The sequence below is a fragment of the Enhydra lutris genome, unplaced genomic scaffold, assembly GCF_002288905.1.
Source record: "Enhydra lutris kenyoni isolate GAN:26980312 unplaced genomic scaffold, ASM228890v2 scaffoldscaffold28, whole genome shotgun sequence".
Classification (NCBI taxonomy): Eukaryota; Metazoa; Chordata; class Mammalia; order Carnivora; family Mustelidae; genus Enhydra; species Enhydra lutris.
This window is the reverse complement of record NW_019154112.1, coordinates 15,670,493-15,695,647: the sequence shown is the minus strand read 5'-3', so window position 1 is coordinate 15,695,647 and position 25,155 is coordinate 15,670,493. Positions and strand designations below refer to the sequence as shown.

At 33.6% G+C, this 25,155-nt stretch overlaps 1 protein-coding gene across 1 annotated transcript in view; it reads right to left on the bottom strand.

The window, feature by feature from the left end:
* The window catches only part of LOC111152227 (eyes shut homolog (Drosophila)), a 1,631,332-nt gene that overhangs the window by 1,537,672 nt on the left and 68,505 nt on the right, over positions 1-25,155 (bottom strand). Inside the window, 2 exon segments of the mRNA XM_022510634.1 lie at positions 11,763-11,893; positions 12,808-13,001. Coding sequence (XP_022366342.1) covers positions 11,763-11,893; positions 12,808-13,001 — 325 coding nt within the window.

Below are 25,155 nucleotides of genomic sequence, written 5' to 3'. Positions count from 1 at the left end.
ATAAAATTAAAAATGAAATGTGTAGTGCTATTATAAATAATTGGTAGGGAAGTTATTAAAGAAATGTATTACAACAATGAAGTAACCACAACAATAATGAAAATTGAAAATCAAATATTATCTGATTTTTTTTATAAGAGCTAGCTTCAAAATAGTATGTTAACAGTGTCACTCCTGGATTGGGAGCATCCTCTTGATTCAAGTTTTCTAGCTGCTGAAATGGCTCTTTCAAACTCTAGACTATTCTAGGAAATGGAAGGAGATAGTTATAACATAACTCCAAATAATTTTCTCTGACCCTTTTATCTTGAAATACTCCTATCACCTGTTTGAAGACTTGGAGGAGGTTTTGCTACATATTTTTTCTGGGTCTGTACCATTGGATTATACGTGAGTTGTAATTTTTGTCACAAAGAAAGCATTATGGTTCACTTTTGTCTTTTTGGTTTCATAATGTATAGTTGGAAATTCTGATGCAGAGTTACTTGTATCAATTTCAACACTGTCATGTACCACTTCCACTTCTTGGAAAAAAACCATTTGAGTGAGATAGACTTATTCTTAGAACAGAAGCTTTGCACTACCACTATATGCTTGCTTATTGTGACTTGTTAGAGCATAGACAAATGTCTAATTTATACACTCATTTTATCAATTTATTTATTTATTTTTTTTTTTGCTTAAACTGAGTTAATTGAATCATCGTCTGGATTTCAAAACATATGATTCATAGTTCACAGTTCTTTAAGCTTTAAAACAATGTTATTAGACAAAAATAGTTGTATTTTCTAATGAAACTTAGCATGATATACTAATTTATAAGTTATAGCATTATACCATTTTACAAGATAGGGAAGACAATGCTCTTCATTTGCCAGCAACACTGTAACACTTTCTATTTTACTTTGAGTAAAATGCTAAGACTTGGAGTGGCATACATGGTCTGCAACTGTTCCTATCTCTGGTTTCCTCTCCATTTTTATTACTTTCCCCTGCTTTCTTCAGACCAATTACACTGGTCTCATTAGAGTGATCTCAGTAGGCCAGGGATTGTGCATCATGTACTTCCTCCCCCATGCACTGTCATGGACATTTTTCCTCCTGAGAGTTGCATGTTCCATCACCTCACTCAAATCACTTTTCTTAGTAAGGCTTTCATTCAACGTCCTACATATACTTAAATGAGGTCAAAACAAGGAGGTCAAGTGGAAGGCTATCAAACTGTTCCTGATGAGAATCTTTGCTGGCTTGAACAAGGGTGTTGACTTCATAATGATAAAAATGTTCGTATCCATGAAATGTATTTATTAGAGAACTTAAAGGGTCTGCTAATGATAGACAAGAAGTGGGCTGAGATAGAGACAGAGAAATCAAAGATCAGTCTAAAGAACATTAACAGAAAATCAGGTTTATCCAGGGATTGAAAATCAACCCATTAATTTGGAATATATTAAGGGTGAGATGCCACATTAGACATGTGTAAAAGAAAGAAGACCCAGGTTTACCTGATGGGATAGAGAGTTAAACAGATTTTGTGTTTTCAGATCAATAGAACATAGAAAAAGAGAAGAAAGGAGTTTAAGAATGGATATACGGCTATACTCTGTAAAAGCAAAATGAAGACCAAGACCAAGGGTGATGGGCAGATGAAAGAGAATGCAGTCAAATAATTAGAGATGCCTACTAGTTGTATGAAAAGAATTACATAATTTTGGTGTTAAAGTACACAAATGAGTTAACTTGAAATACACGAATTGGTGATCAGAGAGTAGAAACTTAAATCAAGATGTTGTAGGGTATGCAATTACAGGTCAGGATAAATTAGAACATATGACCATAGAAAATTTGCCAAGATCAGGAGGAAGAGGATAAGTCATTGCAAAATAATTGTCAAAGAATTTAAGTAACCACAGTGGGTGGATTTACAAGATGGTTATCAAAGACATCAGGGAGATGACAGCAGTAGTAGAGAAAAGGACAGCAAGCCAGATGCTAAATTCTTTAGTAGGAGATGGGTGGGACCTGAGAGAAGAAAAGATACTTGAAAAGTAGCCTAGGGAGGAAGGAACAAAGAGTTAGAGAATAGTATAGATGATGTCCTATGCTAAAAATAGATAGGCTTTTCAGGAGGAGGAAGAAAAATGGTCTGGATATGATAAGAAGGGCAAGGTTTTCCATATATTTCCTTACCAGTGATACACAGGCTGTGGAAGAAGAACAGTAGCCACCTAAGGGGACTAAAGATCCTCGGATTTCAGTTAGAAAAAGAAGTACACAAAAGAGATTGTGTGGTATTGGAGAATTTGCTGCTAGCAACTGGAGATCCAGAAGGCATAGCAAAAGAGTACTGATATTAAGAAGTGTTGGATGTTGTGTAGAGAATTAAGTTCAAGTATGCCATGGAAAACTTAGAGGTTATGCAATATTAAGTCAATCTTTATGCACAGAGGTCATAATGTTCCATTGTTTATTATTTACAGGGAAATTAATAAGTCCAGGACTAATGAGATGAAGGTCATACTGATGTGAACATATGTTCCCAAAATGAAGCAGTTAGGGGATTAAGTTTGAAGATGACTTTTTTCAATTATAATTTACCTGAAAATATAAAATTATATTAATAGTAGCAGGCTACTCTTGATAAGGAAATGTCAATAATATCCTAGATATTTTCCATTGTAATATAGTTTAAAACCAGTATCTGAAATGATAAAACTATAAATTATAATGGACTTTTTTCTACACTAAATTTCAGAATGATTTGTTCAAAAGAGGAATTTAGCCTTAAAAATATGGCTATTGATTTCAAGCAAAGAAAAACTCAGCAGTTATCTTTTGATATAATTAACTCCAAGAAATTAATGTTTCCTATTAGTGGAGAGTTACTGAGTGACCAAGTGGAGGCTCTTTATTAATTAATAAATTCTGATTCAAATGTGTGATTGCTATTTTAAAACACATCTTTCAGACTTAATGTGAAAATGTAACTTTATTATATGTTGAAAGGAAATATGTTGACCTATGCATTTCTGTTTATACAATGTTCTATTTCAAAGTCACATTGCATGCTTAATTAGGTTTGCCTGTGACACAAACTGAAAACCCCAATTTTACCCACAGCTGACATGGTGAGACATCACGCAGACTAATGGAATGCTGAAACTGACTTGAGAAAAATAAGTATGTTAATATATTGAATTGACACTTAAGCAGGGCAAGCAGGCTCTAATTCTAACTCAGTGAGGAGGAAAAAGGGAAATTAAAAAAGAAATAAGCTGTAAGAATAAAACAGAGCATCATTAGCCCATGAAATATCTTAGAATTTGGGTGGAAAAATAAAATTTAGAAAGCAAACACATATCACAAAATTTCTGATTGTTTTAAAGATATAGTATTTATGTATATATTTTCAAATATCTAGTTTATGGTCTTTACAAAGATGAGTCTCAATAAATATTTGTTATACAATTGATTTCAGAGTAGAAAAAAATTGATGTAAGAGAAATACTCCAGCTGGTTTTATTAACATTTATTTCCTGATTAAGGTTTCCTCACTTCATTCTGGTTGTTCAGAATGTGATTGTCTTTACATATAGAAAATATTAGCGTCATTGCATTCAGCAAATATCCAAATAGATAAGTGTGTCTTCATACTTGTGAGTGTTTATGTGTGTGTGTATGATGGGAATATTAGGAGTGTGGTTCATGATAGTCTTCAAAGCCTTTATGTGGTATTATGTTAAAAATGCTTCCCAAACTAGTATATAGGGGAGGATTCAGAGTCCTGGGTGTCAGGTCACAATGCCCTTCCCTCACTACCTCTACACCTCCATCAGATAGGATGATGATTCCCTCCATCAGGGATCCTAGAAAGCCTCACTGTAACTGTGGTCTGAAGTACCTTGGACATTTCCACTCATAAATGGAATGGGGTTCACAGAGACTTGCCACTTTAGCACTATCTTTGGAGGAGCTTGCAATGGCTGTCCCCTGAGTTCTGATAAGACCTTGCACCTCCACCTTAATGCCAAAGCTCACAGTCGCCTTACCATGATCTATGTTTGAGGCCATAATGGTTAATCACTTGCCGTCATTTAGCCCAGATACTGCAAGAACCCAAAACCCCTCAGGGCCTTCCTCACCATTTTAATCTTTTCCCCCAGTCTTTTCTATACACATTTTTCATTTTGACTGTAATCTTTTCAGTGGAGGCTACTCTTTCTCCATCACCCCTCATATTTCAGGGGATGGATCAGGTAGGTGTCCTTTTCCCTCATTGTTTTTTCAAAAGGATCACCGTTACATCCTTCTTAAAACTCTCAATATTTGAGGATGATGCCATTAAACCATGCTACGCATATCTCTTCCTATTGCTTTCATAGTTGACCCTCCTGGGCATTCCCTCTAATTCTTTAATGTCTAACACCTGGGTTATTATATCTTTTTATAATATAATCCCAGTTTTACTTGGTTTTTTCAATATCTGCTGAGTTCACCCACTTAAAATCCTAGCTTTTTGGAGGAGGATACTGAGGAAGATCTCAATATTCATCCTAACTTTACAGTCTATTCCCACTGTAGTATTCCACATACTACCATCATGCATAATTCTATTCCCTTCTTAATCTTAAATTCCTTAATATTAATTTCAAGTATTTTATATTCCGCTCAGAGCCTAATTTCTCTTTCCAGTTCACTCCCTCTAGTCCTTTTTTCTACCCAACAATTCTCCATTCCTCATAATCCACTGACTCTACCAACACTTCAATGTCTCTCATCCCCTATCATGTCATCACTTTAATAATTACCTAAGTTGTATTACATGGTCCATTTCCATACTCACTTCTTGCATACCCTCAAATCATTTGCCCCATTTCCCTCCTTTATTGTTACCTGGTCAAAATTCAACCCTAGTTTAATTCAACACTCAGGCTATTTTACGTGGGTCTAGGAATAACAACATGTGGTTTGAGGATGTTACACTTGACTATAAATTCATCTTCACTAATTCTTCACTTCAATTAGGATCTCTATTGATATGTATCAGTAATGTTATTATATTTCCCTCCTACTCATCTATATAACCATTTCACACCTTCTTATCTCACCTTGCTTCCTACCTTACTTGAGGAATCAATCGGAGGACAGTCTCCAAATGATTACACACCACATATTCAAAGCACCTCTGTAAGTACAAATATTCTGCTTTGCCGGCTATTACAATTGATGTAACATACACCATCCTATCAAAGCCCACTCCTTTGCTTGTGTACTATATATCCCATCCTGTCTTGCCTAATATTTTAAAATTACCTACTTGAACATTCTTCAGCTGCCACTCTATTACTTATATTGCTGCTACTTTTTACCGGGAAAGCCCAATTTTTTCATTCTATTCACTTGTAAACGGAGTCTAATCAATATTCCCCCCCTTCTTTTTCTCCTCCTTCTTTTATTTTGTTTTGTTTTGGTACCCCCTGTAGGGAATGAATTTTTCTCATTGTTCTGTCAAAATGTTCCTTAAAAAACTAAAAACAAACAAACAAAAAAATAATTACAAAGCAGCAACAAAAGATTGTCTCCTCTTGCCAATTCCATAGATCAATTTTCACTTACCTCTAACTAGATCTAACCACATACTTTGAAAAGTCTACCATTGTCTTAATATTCTTAAAATATTTTATAGTTTCTGTAATGACCATTTGTATTTTTTCACCTCAACTCACTGACTCCTGCATTTTAGCTTCATATTCCATTCCTTTAACTCTTGGGTCCACAGTCTCTGTCTGCAAACTTCTCACTTCCCTGTCAAGGCTCACTGTAAGCTAATCTCATTCAGTTTCCTGGTTTTAAATACCATCTCTTTGTGGCTAGCTTTCAAATGCATATATGTAGCCTAGACCTCTCCTCTAAAGTAAAAACTAACATACCAGAAAGCATACCTTAATATCTTCACGTGGCTATATGATATGTCTCAGCTAATACATGCAACACTGATTTCTTGATTTTTACCCCTCTCAATCATGCTTTACTTCTTGTAGACTTCTCCATTTTAGAAAATTCTATTCCTAACCTTTCGATGGAATAAATAACCTTAGGATTATGCATGACTTCTTTTTATCCAGCCCTTCAGAAAAATACTGAACCTTCTTTAGTGCTATATTCCAAATGCGATCCTTAATTACCATCATCACATGTCACCTTAGTGATGGTGTCGGTCATCACTATCTCTAGGCTGTTTTATAATAGTAGCTTCTTTGCTGTTCTCACTACTTCTTCCCTTGGGATCACACAGTCAGTAGTCTAGTCTACAAAAGTGAGTCAGTGCTTCTTTAAAACAGTATCTACCTACTAAAATATAAGTTTATTAAGAGGAGGATATTTTACCTGTTTTTCTTTTCTTTTCTACTGCAGTAGAAGAGTTTCTTTTGCAGTAGGAAAGCTTATGGAACAGCAGGCACTCAATAAATAGTTATTAAATTAGTGAATGAATGAGTCATTTCGTTTCACATCCAGAGGAAAGACCTTCCATCTCAGTGAAATCCAAAATATTTATTATAAGCAAATTAAATAATGACTTAAATATTTTTTAAGGAAATGTTCTATGTGTTACATTAGAAAGGGTTCCAAGTACAGAAATGATTAAAACACAGATATTCTCTTGAATATGGTATAGAAGAATGGACTTTTCTTTTCTTTTTTTTTAGATTTTATTTATTTATTTATTTGAGAGAGACATAGTGAGAGAGAAGAGCAGGAAGGAGAGGGGGAGAAGTGGGGTTCCCTGCTGGGCAGTGAGACCAACTTGGGGCTCCATCCCAGAACCCTGAGATCATGACCTGAGCCCAAGGCAGACACTTAACTGACTGAGCCCCCCAGGAGCCTGAGAATACACTTTTCGCAGTAATTCAAAATTATAGTCGATGAAATAGTCAACTGTATTATAGGAATATTTTTTTTGGTAGGAAATAATTAAGTAAAAAATAAACTATGAATAGTACAAAAAGTTAACTATTTAAAATCTGTGATTGAATGGAATTTGGTTTACCCAGATTTTGGCTTTTTAAAATCTTTTCAGTCCTACACTTGTTGGTATTTTTTTGGCTGTATCCCCTTGCTAGATTTTCTTATGGTGGCAAGATGGCCTCCTATAGCTCAGCTACATGCTTCAAGAAAATAACGTCAGTGTCACTGTAGACATTGACTGTTTCGCATTCCTTTAAAATCTCCAGGAGGAGGTTTAGTTTCACCCAAGTGCAGACTTTCTGGCAAATGGTTATTTAAATTATCAAAGGGCAAAAAACGTGTCAAACTTACTTTAAAACAATTCATTCCCTGTGGCTAACAAAAAAGGGCTTTTAAAAACCTCTCTTTTTTCAATTTGTAGGCAGAGGGCAATGATGATAGAGAAAAGTGGGAGACAATTCTCTGGTTTCTGTTCTCCCATTTCTGTGTCAAGTCCTGGTGCTGGAAATAGGTAAAGGTTTCCATACCATAATATTCACTACGAATGAACTTATTGTCTAGACAGTGCTGACTCTAAAGGTTATGCCAGTCTTCTGGTCCTATACCAGAGGAGCTTCTGAGTCCTTGTATATTTGAAAGCCAAGAAATTCAAAACTCATGTGCATGCAACTTTCTCTTGTTATCACACTGTAATTATATTAAGAGTCACTGCTGCCTCCTAAAGGGTAGATAAGGAACTGCCTCTCAGGAGCCCACAGATACGTAGACATCCAATCTGTCTTAATCTCTGAGATCTCATCCCCTTTTCACCCCCTCCAAACACACTTCTGTCTCCTGTTTCCCTAAGCATAATCCTCTCTATTGTCTTATAATTTGCAATTCATTATTTTAATCTCTTGTACATTGCTTTGAGTACTGGAAGTCTCCTCTCAGATGCTTTCTTTTCATCCTTGTCCATCCCATACTGTATTTCAGAATGCTGACCTGTGACTTTTTTTTAAATTTTGTTATGTTAGTCACCATACAATACATCATTAGTTTTGGATGTAGTGTTCCAAGATTCATGGTTTTCATATAACACCCAGTGCTCCATGCAATATGTGCCTTTCTTAATACCCATCACTACGCCTACCCATCCTCCCAGCCCCTTCCCTCTAAAAACCTGTTTGTTTCTCGGAGTCCACAGTCTCTAATGGGTTGTCTCCCCCTCTGATTTCCACCCCCGCCTTCACTTTTCCTTGACTTCTATCTGGGTCCTACGACTGTGCTGCACAATCAGCAGGTCAGAGGTGAGAAGAGAATAAGGTCAGGTATTTATTTCCCCTACTCCATCACCACTAGGTTGTAGGTTGGTAGTAACTGTTTATTGAAATAAGTTCATAATTCATGTCAGAATGTTCTATCCTACACTTCTCTCTCACTTCTACTAACTGCAATCTTAGCTTTCCCTTTCAATAGTATGGAAAGGAAATAGCTCCCCACTGTTTCTAAACTCAGGATGATTAATCAAACATTGTTGGCTTCCCTTAGTCTTTCTCAAATCGTTTAGTTTTTTCATTCAGTATTTCTAGATTACTCTGAGTGGAACATTCCTTTTTGGGCAAAGCCATAGCTGATTTCAAGTATCCAGAGAAACTCCTCAAGCATTCTTCTAAATAATTTCTTTCATTTTCTGCCATCACTATATCCCACAATCTATACTTTATTTTAAAAATTTTAGCCAAGGGGCACCAGAGTGACTCAATCATTTAAGTTTCTGTCCTCAGCTCAGGTTATGATCCCAGGGTCCTGAGATCACCCAATGTCAGTGTCCTTCCTCAGCAGGGAGTCCGATTCTCCCTCTCCCTTTGTCCCTTTGTCTCGTTTTTTTCTCTCAAACAAAAAAATAAAATCTTTAAAAAATACTTTAGCCCCCAAAATAAATAAATTGTAAAAATTTTAGCCAAAGTATTAACACCTCAGTCAAAAATTCCTCAGTAATTTCAGAAAATTACCAAAATTAGGTTCCACCTATCTGATGACACCAAGACATCAATTATCCATTTTCTTTTTTCCAAAAAATTCTACTTGCATTCAAATTGCTCCCAGTAATGCCATTTATGATGGCTCACTACCGTTACTTACTGCTCTTAAAAATAACATTTTTTTAATGCTAAGTTCATAGACACCTAAAGGTTTCAATAGTCTAGGTGTTAAGGGAAATGCTAGTTTATAAACAGTGGTAAAAATTAACTCCTTTCTGACACTGTGTTGCTGTGGTCATTTAGGTACCAAATAAATTCTCATAACTAATGGTTTACACTATTTCTCAAGGAAGTAATTTTGTTTCAGTTCCCCTCCCATCTCATCATAGGAATTTAGATCCAGTCCATATATTTAAATAGAGAAGTTGATACCATCATCAGTATTCTATTCTCTTCACCTAATTTTACCTCTTCTCAACCCCACTTTTTTTTTTTTCTCCCAAATTCAGAATATAAGAGCAAAAGCTTGGGTTGAAGTGTATGGATGTAGGAGGGAAAGAAATGTAGGAGGATTTCTGCATCAATGCTATTTGAGCTCAGCTCATCTTAACCAGTAACTCTTAAGTATGGTCTCCAGATCAGCAACATCGGTATCACTTGAGAATTTGTTAGAAACGCACATTTGTGGAATCCCTACCCCAGACTGATTGAATTAAAACTCTAGGGGTGGGAAATAGCTGTTTGTGTTTTAAACACCTCTTCAGAAGATTTTAAAACAGCTAAAGTCCATTGCAGCCAAAGTGTGAGAATCATCGACCTAGAAAAAACACACTTTCTAAGATAGCAAAACACAGATTTTTTTTAAACTTTTTAAAAAGGTATTTAAATTGAATGGCTTTCATTTTTCTCTTTATTTTCAGTCATTCCCTTAATTTCCTTTGGGATAAGAAAAAGAGACTCCAAGACTATTTTTTTTGTTTGTTTGTTTTTTGGTCACCTTTTCAACTTCACGCTTTATTAATTTATATTGATTATGTCTCTATCACTTCATTTGAGTCAGAGTTGGAAATGATTTTTACTGTCAGGGATGAGTTTAGTGGGTGGGAATCTGGGTGCTGGAAATTCTGCTCCTGTGTTCCACATCTGTATGATACTCATTGATTTCTGAGGCTTAGGTTTTCACTCATCATTCAAATTCGACTTTGTTATTTTTGCCTTGTTGAGGCAGTTCTGTGTTTACTCTCTTTTCACTTTCCTTATATTTTACCTTCTGTTAATCAGCGGTCTAATTTAACCAGAGGAGGGTACCATGTTTTTAGTTAAGTAGATTGGAGATGAACACAATGTTTGCCAAATTCTTAAACAATGTGGTCATTTCAACAATTAGAACCCATGTAGTGGGGTTCACATTAATTTCATAAGTAAGTTTAATTCAAACTTCTCACACTAGCTTACCTATGTGACATATTCCATCCATCCTAGAGAAACCTAACTGGAATTTTTACAACATCCGTCCTATCTAGCACAAGCTTAACAAAGCATTCTAGATTGAACGTCATCATTTTAAAATTAAATCTATTAATTCATAACATAACAATCAACAGGGAGTTGGCAATAATGCCTCTGGTTATCTAGTTTTCCTGCTGATAATTAAATTTAAAACAAAGCCTTCCAGACCATCAGAATAATGCTAAAAATAAGGGTCAATAAAATCATCATACTTAATAAAAATAAAATAAATATGTGAATATATATTTATATATTTACATAATGCTACCTATATTTTTAAATGTTGATCATTTTTCTATGTATATTTACAAATATATTTGCGCTATAAGGCTCAGAACTAGAAGTTATGAATTAAAAAGTCAGTATTTTTAAAGGGATAGCAATTGAATTTATTGATAAATTAATATAAGATTGAATGCATATACAAATTTGCCTGGACTGGTTAGAACTTCCAAAATTTTGTTATAATGAAGCTTCTCCTCATTTTCTTTTGAAAATGTCACATTTTAAAAGCTTAGTGTGTTTTTAAACTTAGAAATTAATTTCCTTTTGAAACTGATAAAAATACTGTCCTTGGTACATCTGTGATATGTACGCATATTCTGTTTCTTTTCAGTATATTCAAGGCTTTCCTGTACCACAGCTAATAATTTTTAGCTTTTATGAATATTCTAACATTTTGAGGCTGTTTACTGCCCTTCAGTAATGCCCAACAGAACTTACTTTAAGCAGCCAGATAAAAGTCAAGCAAGTGTGAAGAGTACAAATTGTACTCCTAATGGTGTGAGTAACTATCTATAAAGCTATTTGAAATGGACTAAAATTATAGGCCCAGATAACTAGGTCACTTCTGTCATTTACAAATGGGTAACTGTTAGCAAATCCTTATTTAAATAAAGCAATATTTCCTAAAATCCTGCCTAAAGACTCTAAAAAAACTGTCACCCGAGGTCTGCAAATTGAAGGAATAAACGGTTTACTCTATACTCTCAAAAGGTAATAATAGCATTTTCTGTGTATAGTAGACATACTTACATTTGTCTCTTCTTTATAAACCTTTAATTATTATTCAGTTATCCTAAATATCTTCATTATGAAACAAAATATGTTTTACAACTCTTTGTCCAAATTATGCCTGAGGATTTCTTAGTTTTTTTTTTTTAAACTCAAACACATTAAATATTTCTACCTCAACTTGAAGTAGAATATTAGATGCCGTTAAATAAAATTTAAGCTTAAAACAGAACATCCTTTTATTTTTGTCCACATGGCTTTAAAACTCATGTATTATTTGTTTAAAAATAGGAAAGTAATAAATTATACCTGCAATGATAATCCTTCCCATATTTCATACATGCAGTATTATTCTTGCAAGGAAATGACTCGCGTGGTATTTGAAGTTGTCTCTTACAAAGCTTGCCTGTAAATATTGCTGAACAGATGTACGTAGTACCCTAAGAAAGATCAGAAAGTATTTTTTACAAAAGTTTTTGGATACATCAAAAGTAATAAAAAGATTCTTACTTGTAGAGGGATGGAAGCTATTTTTATAAGCATGTAGAAATTTCCTATACAACAATGTGAAAGAATCTGTTTTCCAAAATATCACAATGTCCCCATCTCACACACTTTTCCTACCACCTGAATTCAACACTCCTCTGAGAATTAGAAACTATCCTTCCCACCACCTTGAATGTAAAAAGCAGGCTGCGACTATGGAGAAATGGATGCTCTGTGATTTTCAGAGCCCTGTTTAAAAGGCCATATAATGTCTGTCTAATTATCTTGGGATGCTTGCGCTCAGAACCCAGCCACAATGATGTGAGGAAACCTAGGCCTTACAGAGAAGTTATATTTAGGGTTCTGGATTGATAATTCCAGTTGAGGGCCTAGCTGATAGCCAGTATCAACCATAAGACATGTGAGTTAGGAAGACTTTAAGATATTAATATGAATTTATAATACAAATGTAAAATGAATCTTACTAAAATAAAAAGATAGTAAGTTGTGGAAACTTTTACATTATTTCCTAATCTTATTTATGTGAATGTTAAATTCAAATGTCAAAATATAAAAGTGTCAAATAACTAACAAAATTAAAAATAATTAAAAATGAATTTTTACAAAATTACATTGTTCATAAGGGAGAATTTCAGCAGAAGAACAAAAAATGAAACTGAAGTTTGTTTGTAATTGGCTTTGTACTTAAAATGGGAAAACATGAAAATCAACAAATGAAGTATCTTTTCTGATATTTCTGATTTTGAAATTTATAATACGTTAATGAAAACTTGAATTATATTTGTACTTTTCAGATAGTTTGGCAATAGTAAATATATATAAATCACTTTCTTAGATTCAGACTTACATTTGCAATATGAATGTTGTCTGCATCATTCTGACATGGCATTGATGAACATTTGTACATATCACTTTCACAGTTTTCATCAAAAAATCCTTCTGGGCATTCACAAATGTAAACAGAGCTTTTAATTTGGCAAATATTCCCTTTCCAACAAGACTGAGAAATATAACATTCCATTGACTCCTCACAGGACGGACCTTAAAGGATCACACACACAAAGAAAATATGAACATAGAGTGGCAAAACTCATTACAGAGAAGGTCTTCAGAATTTATTAAAAAAAAAAAGATTTAGCATGGCATAATTTATGTATCATAAAATTTACCCATTACGAGTCTATAATTCTGTAACTTTTGCAAATGTGTAGAGATATTTGACCATCAGCACTATTCAGTTTTAGCATATTTCCATTACCCAAAGAAGAGCTCTTTTAATTGTCACTCTTTGTGTCCAGCCACAGGCACCATTAATTTTTCTGTCTCTATAGATTTGCTTTCTTTGTGCATTTCATATAAATGAAATGGTACAAGATGTTTCTTGTGCTTGGTTTCTTTTGCTTGAGATAAAGTTCTTGAGGATTTGTCATGTTGTATCTTGTATCAGTATGTTACATGTAATTCACTATGTATACACTTTGTTTATTCGTTCATCATTTGGTAAACATTTGGGTTGTTTCCACTTTTTAACATTTTTTTACTGAGCGATAAGTGACGTATAACATATTATTATTTTTTTTAATTTGGTAGAATTCCCCTCTGAAGCCAACATTACATTGTTTTTTGTTTGTTAAAGATTTTATTTATTTATTTGTCAGAGAGAGAGAGAGAGAGCGAGAGAGCACCAGCACAGGCAGACAGAGTAGCAGCAGAGGCAGAGGGAGAAGCAGGCTCCCCGCCGAGCAAAGAGCCCGATGTGGGACTCTATCCCAGGATGCTGGGATCATGACCCGAGCCGAAGGCAGCGGCTTAACCAACTGAGCCACCCAGGCGTCCCCAACATTACATTAGTTTTAAGTGTACAACATAATGAGATATATATATATATATATATGTGTGTGTGTGTGTGTGTGTGTGTGTGTGTGTGTGTATGTATATACATATATATATATATATATACATATATATATATATGACGATCACCACTCTAAGTCTAGTTAACATTTATAACCACACATAGTTACAATTTTTTTCTTGTGATGAGAACTTTTAAGATCTACTCTCTTGGCAACTTTTATGAAATGAATTCATGAGCAAGTATTTGGGTGGATATATATTTTCATATCTCTTATAAAAATTTCTTCGTGAAGTGTATGGTAAATAGCTGAGTAACTTCTTAAGAAACTGCCAAACTGTTTTACAAAGCGGCTGTGCCAGCTTACGTTCACATTAGCAGTACACAAGATATCCTGCCTCTACCGATTCTTGCCAACATTTGATATTGTCTATCTTCTTTATTATAGCTGTTCTAAGGGTGTGAAATCATATCACCTGTGGTTTCAATTTGCATTTCTATAAGAGTAACATTTTGAGTACCTCCTCATACATTTATTTGTATAAACATTTGTATATCTTCTCTAATGCCATTTCTTTTGGTACATGTAGACTGTAAACATTGTATTATTTATTTTCTTAATATTGAGCAACAGGTGATTTTTGTATATTCTGAATATGATTTTATCATGAAAAAAGTGACCACAAATACTTTGTCCTTTTCTTGCTGCGACTTTTCTTTTCATGTTCTTAGTTAGTGACTTTTTGATAGGAAAGTTTTAAGACCAAATTACACATATTTTTAGTTTCATTAAATACAACTTGTAATGTTTTCTTTAATAGATCATGCTTTTGGAGTCACATAAGAACTCTTTGTCTAGCCAAAGGTAATAAAAATTTTCTCTTATGTTTTATCAGATGTTTATGATTTTAGTTCTTAGATTTAAAGCTCTAAACAATTCCATTTTTTTATTTTTTGTGTTTTGTTTTAATATGGTGTGAGACAATGAGTTATTTCATATATATTTTTATTTTTAATTAATTAATGTTGAAATATATTTGCTCCAGTAATTTTTTTAGAGATTGCCCTTTGTCCATTTAATCGCCTTTTTTACTACTTCAGAAATCAACTGGCCATAAACATAACAGTTTTCTTCTGATTCTCAGTTCTGTCCCACTGGCATATTTATTTATCCATATGCACTAACACACTATCTACATCAATGGAGTTTGATAGCAAGTTTTGAAATTAGGCAATCATCCAATTTTTTTCTTTTTTTGTTGTAGTTGGTTTTTGTTTTTGCACTTTCACATAAAATTTTGTATGAATTTGTCAATTTCTACACAAAAGCCTGGTGGAAAGTTGATAAATATTTTAACGAGTCAATGGATAAAATTGGGAATAATTGTCATATTAACATATGAAGTTCCAATCAATGAATATGAAATATCTCTGCATTTGTTTAGGTTTTCTTTCATCTTTCTCAGCAAAGTTGTGGAGTTTTCAGTTAAAGTCTTGCATTTAATTAACTAAATTTGTACCAAAGCATTTATTCTTTTGATATTATTATAAAGGAAATCTTCTTATTTTGATTTTGTAGATTTTGTTGCTAGTATATAGAAATGCAATTAACTTTAGTATGTTATCTTGTATTCTGCAAACTTCATAAACTAATTAGCCCGGTAGTCTTTTTTTTTTTTGGATTCTTTAGGATTTTCTACATATGAGATATTGTCACATGTTAATAAAGATAGTTTCACTTCTTTCTTTTCAACCTGTATGTTCTTTTGTTCTCCCCATCAAACAGTCTGGAACATCCTGTACAATGTTAACTACAAATGATGAAAGTGGACATCACTTTTGTTTTCATTCTAAAAGGAAAATTTGTCAGCTTGACATTATCAATATGATATAAACTGGACAACTGTCACAAATAATTTTTATCAGGTTGAGAGAGATTTGTTCTCTAATTTGTTTGAATTTTTATAATAAATGTGTGTTACATTTTTTCAAATGGTTTTTCTATCTATTGAGAGTATTGTATGGTTTGTTCTTTTTTTTTTTTTTTTTTTTTTTTTTTTAGTAACATAGTATCAAATTTATTAATCTCTCAGATGTTAAACCAATTTTGCCTTCCGGAGAAAAACTGCATTTTGTCAGAGCACAAAAAATAGTATTATGTTACTGGATTGGATGTACTCTTATTTTGTTGAGGATATCCAATTTATATTCATAAATGATATTTGTTTATAGTTTTCTTGTCTTGTGCTGTCTTTTCCTGGTTTTAGTATGAGAATAATACCAGCATCATAAAATGAGTTAAAAAGTATTCATTTTACTTCTTTTCCTCCTTTTCTTTGTGAAAGGTTTGTAAGGACTTGTACTAATCCCTTCCTTATTTGCTAGGTCTATACAGGTTTTCTATTTCTTCTTGAGACATTTTTAGTAATTTGTGTCTTTTTAAAATTGTCTATTTAGTTTAAGTAGTCTAATCTGTTTGTATAACGGTGTTTACAGTATTTCCTTATAATCCATTCATTTTGAATGGTCACTAATAATGTGCCCACTTTAAACACTGGTTTTATTAATGTGTGCCTCCCCTTATTTTTTCTCAGTTACTCCAACTGAGGATATATTCATTTTATTTTTCTCAAATATCAGTGTTTGGTTTCATTGATTTTTCTCACGTTTTAGTGATTTTCCCACTAATCGTTTCCTTTCTTTTGTGTGTTTGTGGTCCAGTTTATGTTCTTTTTCTAGTTATTTAAGGTAGAAGCTGAGAATATTGATTTGAGACTTTTTTTTTCATTTTTAAAGATTTTATTTATTTATTTGAGAGAGGGAGACAGAGAGAGAGAGAACAAGCCTTGGAGAGGCAGAGGGAGAGGGAGAAACGGCCTCCCTACTGAGCAGGGAGCCCAATGTGGGGCTCAATCCTAGGACCCTGAGATCATGACCTGAGTTAAAGGCAGATGCTGAAACACTGAGACACCTAGACACCCCTCAAGACTTTTTCTTTTTTAAAGTAGGAATTTAGAACTATGTATTTCCTTATAATCATAGTTTTAGCTACATTTAATAAGTTTTGATATGTGTGTATATATGTGTGTGTGACTGCTTCTTTGAGTAGTTTATTTTAAAAATTTAATTTCCAAATATTTTGAGATTTCCCTGAAGTTTCTGCTGTTGATTTCTAATTTAATTCTCTTTAAAATTTGTAAACATATATTGTCTGAATTTTATTTTATTTTTCTTCTGTTTAGTTGTTTTAATGAGTATAAACCAGAGGGTTAATTTAAAAAAAAATATCTTTTTACAATGTTGTGCAACCATCACCACTACATAATTCCAAAATATTTCAATCACCTCAACAAGAAACCCCATGATTATTGATAATTTTCAGCTGCCTTTTCCTCAATGTCTTTGCACCCACTAATCTCATTTTTGTTTCTATGGATTTGCCTTTTCTGGCCTGAATTTTAAGTATTTCAGATTTATTAAAAGTTATTTTATGGCTATGTTCATTTGTTTATATATTGGCTACCAATAGCAAAGTTAAGCAAGTTCATGTTTGGTACTTGCTGCAACATTAGAATGAGTGTCTCCTTAAAGTCTGTGCCCTGGACAAGTCACTTACCTCCTTCTTGTCCCCACACTGATAAAATCATGTGAATAGAATTAATAAAGTAATGGATGTTATTAAGGCCTAGAAGTTGCACTGCAGCTTTTATAAGACCTGGATCACTAGGTGTTTCACTGCAGAGTTGAGAAAATTTTGTAAGATTTTATTCAATCTGTTGTCATAAGGCACATTATAGTGGCAATAAAAAGTAACTACAGTAGTGGCTTAACAGTTTTTGCTATATCTGTTAATTCTTAGATTTCAAAAAACAATTTTTACTTTTTTATTCTTGTGAGCCTGAACAGGGCTTTGGGCTATTCACACATGTTAGAGCTGAATGGAGAAGTATCTGACTTTCTCTTAAAAATTGCACAGGTGGGGCGCCTGGGTGGCTCAGTGGGTTAAAGCCTCTGCCTTTGGCTCAGGTCATGATCCCAGGGTCCTGGGATCGAGCCCCGCATCGGGCTCTCTGCTCAGTGGGGAGCCTGCTTCCTCCTCCCTCTCTGCCTGTCTCTCTGCCTACTTGTGATCTCTATCTGTCAAGTGAATAAATAAAAAAATCTTAAAAAAAAATTGCACAGGTGGCCTCCAGAAATTATTCATAGAAAAATTTTTTTAAAGATTTTTTTTTTTTAATTTGACCTAGAGAGAGATCACAAGAAGGCAGAGAAGCAGGAAGGTGGGGGGGGCAGGCTCCCTGCTGAGCAGAGAGCCTGATGTGGGACTTAATCCCAGGACCCTGAGATCATGACCTGAGCCAAAGGCAGAGGCTTAACCTACTGAGCCACCCAGGCGACCCTCCACAGAAAATTTTTAAAAGTGTTTTCCAAGTTCATAAACCTTATCAACCAATTCACTATATACTCCAAAGCTAACAAGCATGTAACATGTTCATTAGAAAAAAAATATATCAAACCCATTCATTATTATGTGAATAGGAACATTAAGAAATATTTAGTTATGAAAAATTAAATTACTTAGCAACAATATGCAAGACAAAAAAAATCCCACTTAAATGACATGTTGCTAATTCATTTGAAGTTTGGATTGTGAATTAAATTCTAAAATATAACAGCATAAAGATAGTATGAGATATTGAGTGACCACACCATGACATTATTATATTAAAATAAAGCAACTTTTAATTTCAGGAAATCAGTACATGAATAATTATTTTGCTCACACAAAGAAATGAATATTTATTTCTCAATGTTATATATTAACATCATATTCTCCTATTTGATAATTAAATATAGGGAATGACATTTAATTATATTTAAGACATAAATATTAGCATTATGGTAGGAAATTTTGTGCATATTGTCTTATATGTATGTAATCTTGGCATTTCATATAGAATAAGCATCCATATTTTTTTATAAATTCCTTAAGACAAATCTGAGATTTACAAAGAGCCATAATCATCTAGTTTGTATTTTCATTTTCTTCTAAGTTAAACAAATTTTTCTAGAGATTAAGCAACTTGCCACATGTCACATAATTGCTTAATTAATGACAAATTAGTAATAAAATTTTGTGCATTCCACTTAATCCCATTATAACCCTATGCTCTTTCACCACACTAGATTAGTTCTGCCAAAAAAAAAAAAAAAAAGGTGGGGCACCTGGGTGGCTCAGTGGGTTAAAGCCTCTGCCTTCGACTCAGTCCTGGGATCGAGCCCCGCATAGGGCTCTCTGCTTGGCAGGGAGCCTGCTTCCCTTCCTCTCTCTGCCTGCTTTTCTGCCTACTTGTGATCTCTGTCTGTCAAATAAATAAATAAAATCTTTAAAAAAAAAAGGTAAAAGACTCAAATATAAATTTATTTTAACATTAGTCCAATATTACAACTATGTACAACATTATGTTGTCCAACATTATATGTGGAATATTAAAAAAGATACAAAATAATTATTTACTTGGCTTCTTCTACAAACAAAATTATATAGTCTAAACATGAATCTTTTGTCATGTATGCAGTTTGCAAGTCTGTTGTTTATCTTTTCATCCTCTTAATGGGGTATTTCTAGATAAAAATTTTTGATGACTTCCAGTTTATTTATTTATGCATTTATTATTTTTTCATGGATTGTGCTTTGGCATCATGTCTAAGAACTCTCCTTCAGTCACTATGTTCTGAATGTTTTCTGCTATAAAACAGTTTTCAAAACAACTCGGCTTATTTTTGTTAATAACGTCATAGTATATGACATAGCATATGAGAAGTAGTAAGTTAAGAATATAAGAAGATATACTGCATGGGTAATTAAGAAATATAAAGAATATGAATTATGTGTGATTGTGTTGGTGGTGGTGTTCTTTAAATAGAAAGTGGTTGCTTCTAAGACATTAAAGTTGCAGGCCAAACTGTGATTTCCTAAACACTAATCAAATTGTACTTAAGAAGTTTCACATATGCTATTATTCAAAAGAGAATGGCAAGATTCAGGGAAATGTACTCTTTCTTGTGATCTGATATATTGCCCTTCGTGGACATTTTGGGCAAAATAGATCATGAAGAAGGGAGATGATTTCTCAGAAAAGAATGGATTTTGGAAATGTCATTCATCATAGATTAGTATTGTAAAAAAAAGTCGAGATTCACAAGGATGAAAAGAGGCTCTTCCCTCGGCCTGAGAAACTAGAGGTCTGGATTCTAATAAAGGAGATATATTTAGGTTCTCTTGTTGAACAGAGATTTAAGTGTTCCCCTAAGAGCAGATCCTGACCTCAGGGCCAACTGGGTATTTGTATGAGCTAGTCTAAATGTTGTCCAACTCATCTAGTGTCTAAGCATACATTTCCTGACTTAACTTCTCTTTATTATCCTTTCAGTAATGTCATATTATGCATGTGATGGTGTGGATTTAGCATTGTTATGGATAATTAAAAAGAAATTTTTGCACATACTTGGTGCAAAGTAGCATGGGATAGTAGCAAAGAATCACAGTAGCCAGAAATGATCAACCAATCAACCAAATAGTGAAGAAAGACTCAGCAGCCTGGTAGCTGATACCTCATTAATGACAATCAGATTGATTTTTGTAACACTGGCAGAGACAGTAAAGCTTATCAGTTCTTCCAACGGCTATCTGAACTTCTTATCCACCCATATATGTTCTAGACAATGTGATCTTTTTAGAAATTCTGGGCATCTAGGCCAAGCCAAAGCCTTTAAGGACTAATATACTTCCTTCCATCACTCACCTTCTTGCACTGGCCACCTGGGGGTCACATGTTGTAGTTGGTATATCTAAAATATTTCATCAGACTGGATTACTGAGTTGCTACTTGGAAAAGTTTTACCCTGCAGAGGCACCAGGTATTCAATAACCTCCATGTGAATAATTAAAAAAAAAAAAAAACTGGTTTAAGGTGTATTACTTAATTCAACATGACCCAGCCTAATATGACCATTACAAAATATTTTACCAAATCGGGTTCTGCTATAGCAAGAACTTAAAATTTATGGCATTAAGTTTAATGAGTGGTGAGCAGCAAGGAAATGTGAAAGGGTGAAAAGATAATAATCCACATTATAAAGTATCACCTGATGTAACGTAAGAGAAACTTGAATGCATGCTTATTTAATAGGTATAGCAGAAGAGGTTGGAAAAAAAAAAAGCAACATTAGTAGAATGTTTCAGTTGTTATTTACTGGTTCTGGCAAGAAAAATACATAAAGTAGATGTACTAGGGACTATTTGCAAACACAAATATGAGAATGGGTATACTGGGAATATTAGGGGCCAATACTGGGAATGAAAATTAAGAATGGCCATTTATAGGTATGGATTAGTGTGGCCTAGAATATATAGGTTCTGTTTCTATTTCTTCATTCTATTAAAGTGTTTGTGTAAGTCACCATGTGAAAATAAACCATTTTATATCAAAATATGGGGCATTAAAAAAAAAAACCTGTTCAATGTAAAAACAATTACTGGAGTGTAAATGCAAAGGTAGGCAACACATCTTTCCATCTTAGACTTATTAAAATGTTAAGGCACATGTTCATTGTAAGCTGATGATGAATTTGAATAGAATGTTACATTTTGCTTTTGTTATGTTTTATACAAGCAGCCACATAAAGCACAAATCATGCAAAAAGTTTAAAGAAGTATGATATATATCTAAAAAAAAATAGCCTACTTAGTAGGAGCAACTTAGCAATCTGAATTTAATTCAAATATAAACTCCATTCAGGTAGGTAATTTTGTCTGTTAACTAACTTCACAAGCAAATAGAATAGTGCTTATTTTTGTTCAGTTTAGAATTTCTCCTCTAAGTGTTAGTAAATACAGACTCTTGTATAGGAATTAATTTTTCTGATCATAAGGGAGGGTCATGGTGGATAGCTAGGTGGATATACTGACACCTGATTTTCCCAGGATGAGATCACCTCCTGTCTTCTGGAGGCTTTAATTCCACAAAACTCTGATTAACATGACCATTGACTGTGCTTACTTTAGGATTTTCTTTTGTCCAAATGTTCACTTCTGAGAGATATTCTTTGTTTCCTTTTTTAAATCTTTCTTTTTCTCCTCTAAGTCCTCCTTGCATAGAATTAGCCTATGCCTGTATTTTCTCTGATTTTCCTTATAGATTTCTTGTCTACACTAAGATTTTTTCTGAGATAGTTATCCCAACTGTTCCTACTGGTGTTTTTAAATTAATTTTCCTAAAGATTGTCTAGTGACCCAGTCTTACAAGTTTGACTCTGATCTTGGAATATCTCCAAGATTTCAAAATAGGCAGAGCTGCTCTTTCCACTGCAAAAGCATGTTATAGTGAAATGTTTCAACCTATGTTTTTTTCCATCTTGGCTTTTTAATCTATCTGATACAATCACCTCTCAATTTTCCCAGGATTCCTGAGTCTGATAATAGTCTCCATTTTATTCCCCAGCAATGCCATGGTTGCTCATTTTTAGCAAATGCCTAATGGAAAGATAAATATGTAAATACTACACTCCTAAATTAATCAGACTTTTCTTACTTAAACGTGCTCTTCCCCACAAATATGAAATAAGTAAAACAATACTCTGATTCAGTAATTTAGATTAATGCTGTATTTACCAATACTCATATTGTATCAATAATCTAGTAATATACAAAACAGATTTTGACCTCATGAAATCATGAATTTACATAGAAATAGAATAGATATAAAAGACAAGTAAATGAATATATAGTATGTTTAATGGTGATAAATATTATGGAGAAAAAGGAGGCAGCGTGTTTGAAATAAGGAGTTCTGGAGGGTACGGTCATTTTGTATAGAGTAGTCAAGGAAAGCCTCAATGATGAGGGAAATAACAGACCTATAAAGAGAGAGACATGAGTCTTACGGCTATTTTGCAAAAGAGTAAATTGAACACAACTCCCCTCACCTTCATATATTTTTTTTATTTTTTAAAGTACATATCACCTTCTAAAATAATATATATAATCTTCTAAAATAATATATATCATAAGGATTTGTTATATTTATGATTTAATGCCTTCATTCAAATATAATCTCCAATCACATAGGTAATTTTGTCTGTTTTGTTAACTGACATTTCATAAGCAAATCCAACGCTGTTGCCCCACACCAAACTTTCCATAAGTACTTGTTGAATGAATGCATGAGTGAATAAATGGACAAAGAACACTTCAGCAGACACAACAGCAAGTGTGAAAACTGAGTTGAGGCTATCCTTATGGTTTTCAGAAACAGAAAGAAAGCTAAAAGACTGAGTCAATAAGAGGATGCAAAATAAAATGCCTTTTATTTTAAATTTTATGGAAACACAATGGAGCATTTGGGGCTGAGGTTTGGCATAATCTCACATTTTAAAAAGATTACCTTAAAAGTAGATTATATATGGCCAAGAAGGAAAGCAGAGAGACTGGGTTTTAGATTACTCTAATATTCCAGACATGACATTACGGAAGTTGGATTAAGATGCTAATGAAGATGACAGTGAGAAAGATCACACTCTAAATATATGTTGGAGATAAATACTGCTAGATTTGCTGATAGATTTAACAGAGAAGAAAAGATAGGGATACTCATTTTTTTTTTTTTTTATATGTGACCAACCAGAAAGTGAGGTAGGTTGGTTGTTCGTTGGTTGGTTGATTGTTCCCCCCCACCCCGAGATAAGAAAATGGGATTTGTGAGAAGAAAGTGGAATTTAGTTTTAAACATGTTGATTTTGAGATCTATATTACACATATGAGTGAAGATATCTTATAGACAGTTAATCATAGTGATCTGGAGTTTAGGAGTGAAGCCTGAACTGGAGATTTAAGTTGAGATTCTCTAGCATATAAATAGTATTTAAATCCAAAAGACTGGAATGGATTTCTGAGGAAATAAATGTGGATAGAGAAGAGAGTTTTGAAGTTTAATTCTTGGTGCATGTCAATATACAGTAGGGATTGTAGACATAAAGAAGTATCTGAAAAGGGATTGAGAAGAAATAACCAAGGAGTAAGGAAGCAGGAGATAAGAGAGTGTGGTACACAAGAAGTTGAGTGAAGAAATATGTCAAAAATACAAAGTATATCAAATGCTGCTAATAGCTAAAATAAGATGAATAATTAAACTGAATTAATTAGAAATTATGTTTAGCAATGGGGTTTTAAACAGCCATTAGTACGATGCTTCTGTGGAGTAGTGAGCAAAAGCACTTACTTGTGTGGGTTCGAGAGAGAATGAAAAGGATGTATAAAACTCCTGGTTATTCAAAGTTTAGTAATCTCTGACGTGGTAGCATCGAAATTTCACCTGAATTTCTTTATAAATGCAGAATACCAGACTCCATTGAAGGAATACCTGATTTTACCTGAAGTCCCAAATGATTAATATCTAAAGTAAAATTTATGAAGCACTATTCTAAATACCTCTTTTAAGTTTTATTTCATGAAGAACAGTGATATGAGGTAGGAACTAAAGAGGTCTTTGGAGTCTTTCAAAGCAAGTTTGTGAAAAGATGGGGGGTTAAACTGTTTAGGGAGGAAATATTAACAATCGACACAGGAAAGAGGATGGTTTCTGGATTAATGTATTCGAGTAGGGTAGAGAGACACATGGGATCCTATCCACAGGTAGAAGGATTAGCTGCAGGTGGAAGGCACCATTGTATGAAGAGAGACTGAGTTAGATAGGTAAAGAATTAAGTTGATGGGGTGTGTAGGTGGAGCCTGAAAGTCTTTTTCTGATTGCTTCTAAGTTTTGTTGAAATGTGAAAGGAAGACCTCAATGGAGTATAATCAAAGAGGTGGAGGTTTGAGGAGAAAAGATAGGTATGATAGGTTGTCAAGAATATTGAGAGAATGCAATATTAAACAAAAATTATAGATATCAATAATTATTTTTATTTTATTTTTAAAAAATTATTTATTTGACAGAGAGAGACAGTGAGAGAGGGAATACGAGCAGTGGGAGTGGGAGAGGGAGAAACAGGCTTCCTGCAGATTCTGGGATCATGATCTGAGCTGAAGGCAGATGCTTAATGACTGAGGCACCCAGGTGCCGCAGCAATTGTCATATTTATATCAAAAAAATAAATAAAAGTAACACACAACCATACACACATAACCCAAATACTTTAAACTAAAATACTTTAACAAAAATTCTATTAAATCAGCTAAGTAACTTTCATTTTAATGGAAATCATAATGGGGCTTCTATAAAACAAACGATGTGCATGTATCCATTAAAAAAAAATCACAATGAATGGAAGATCACCTCA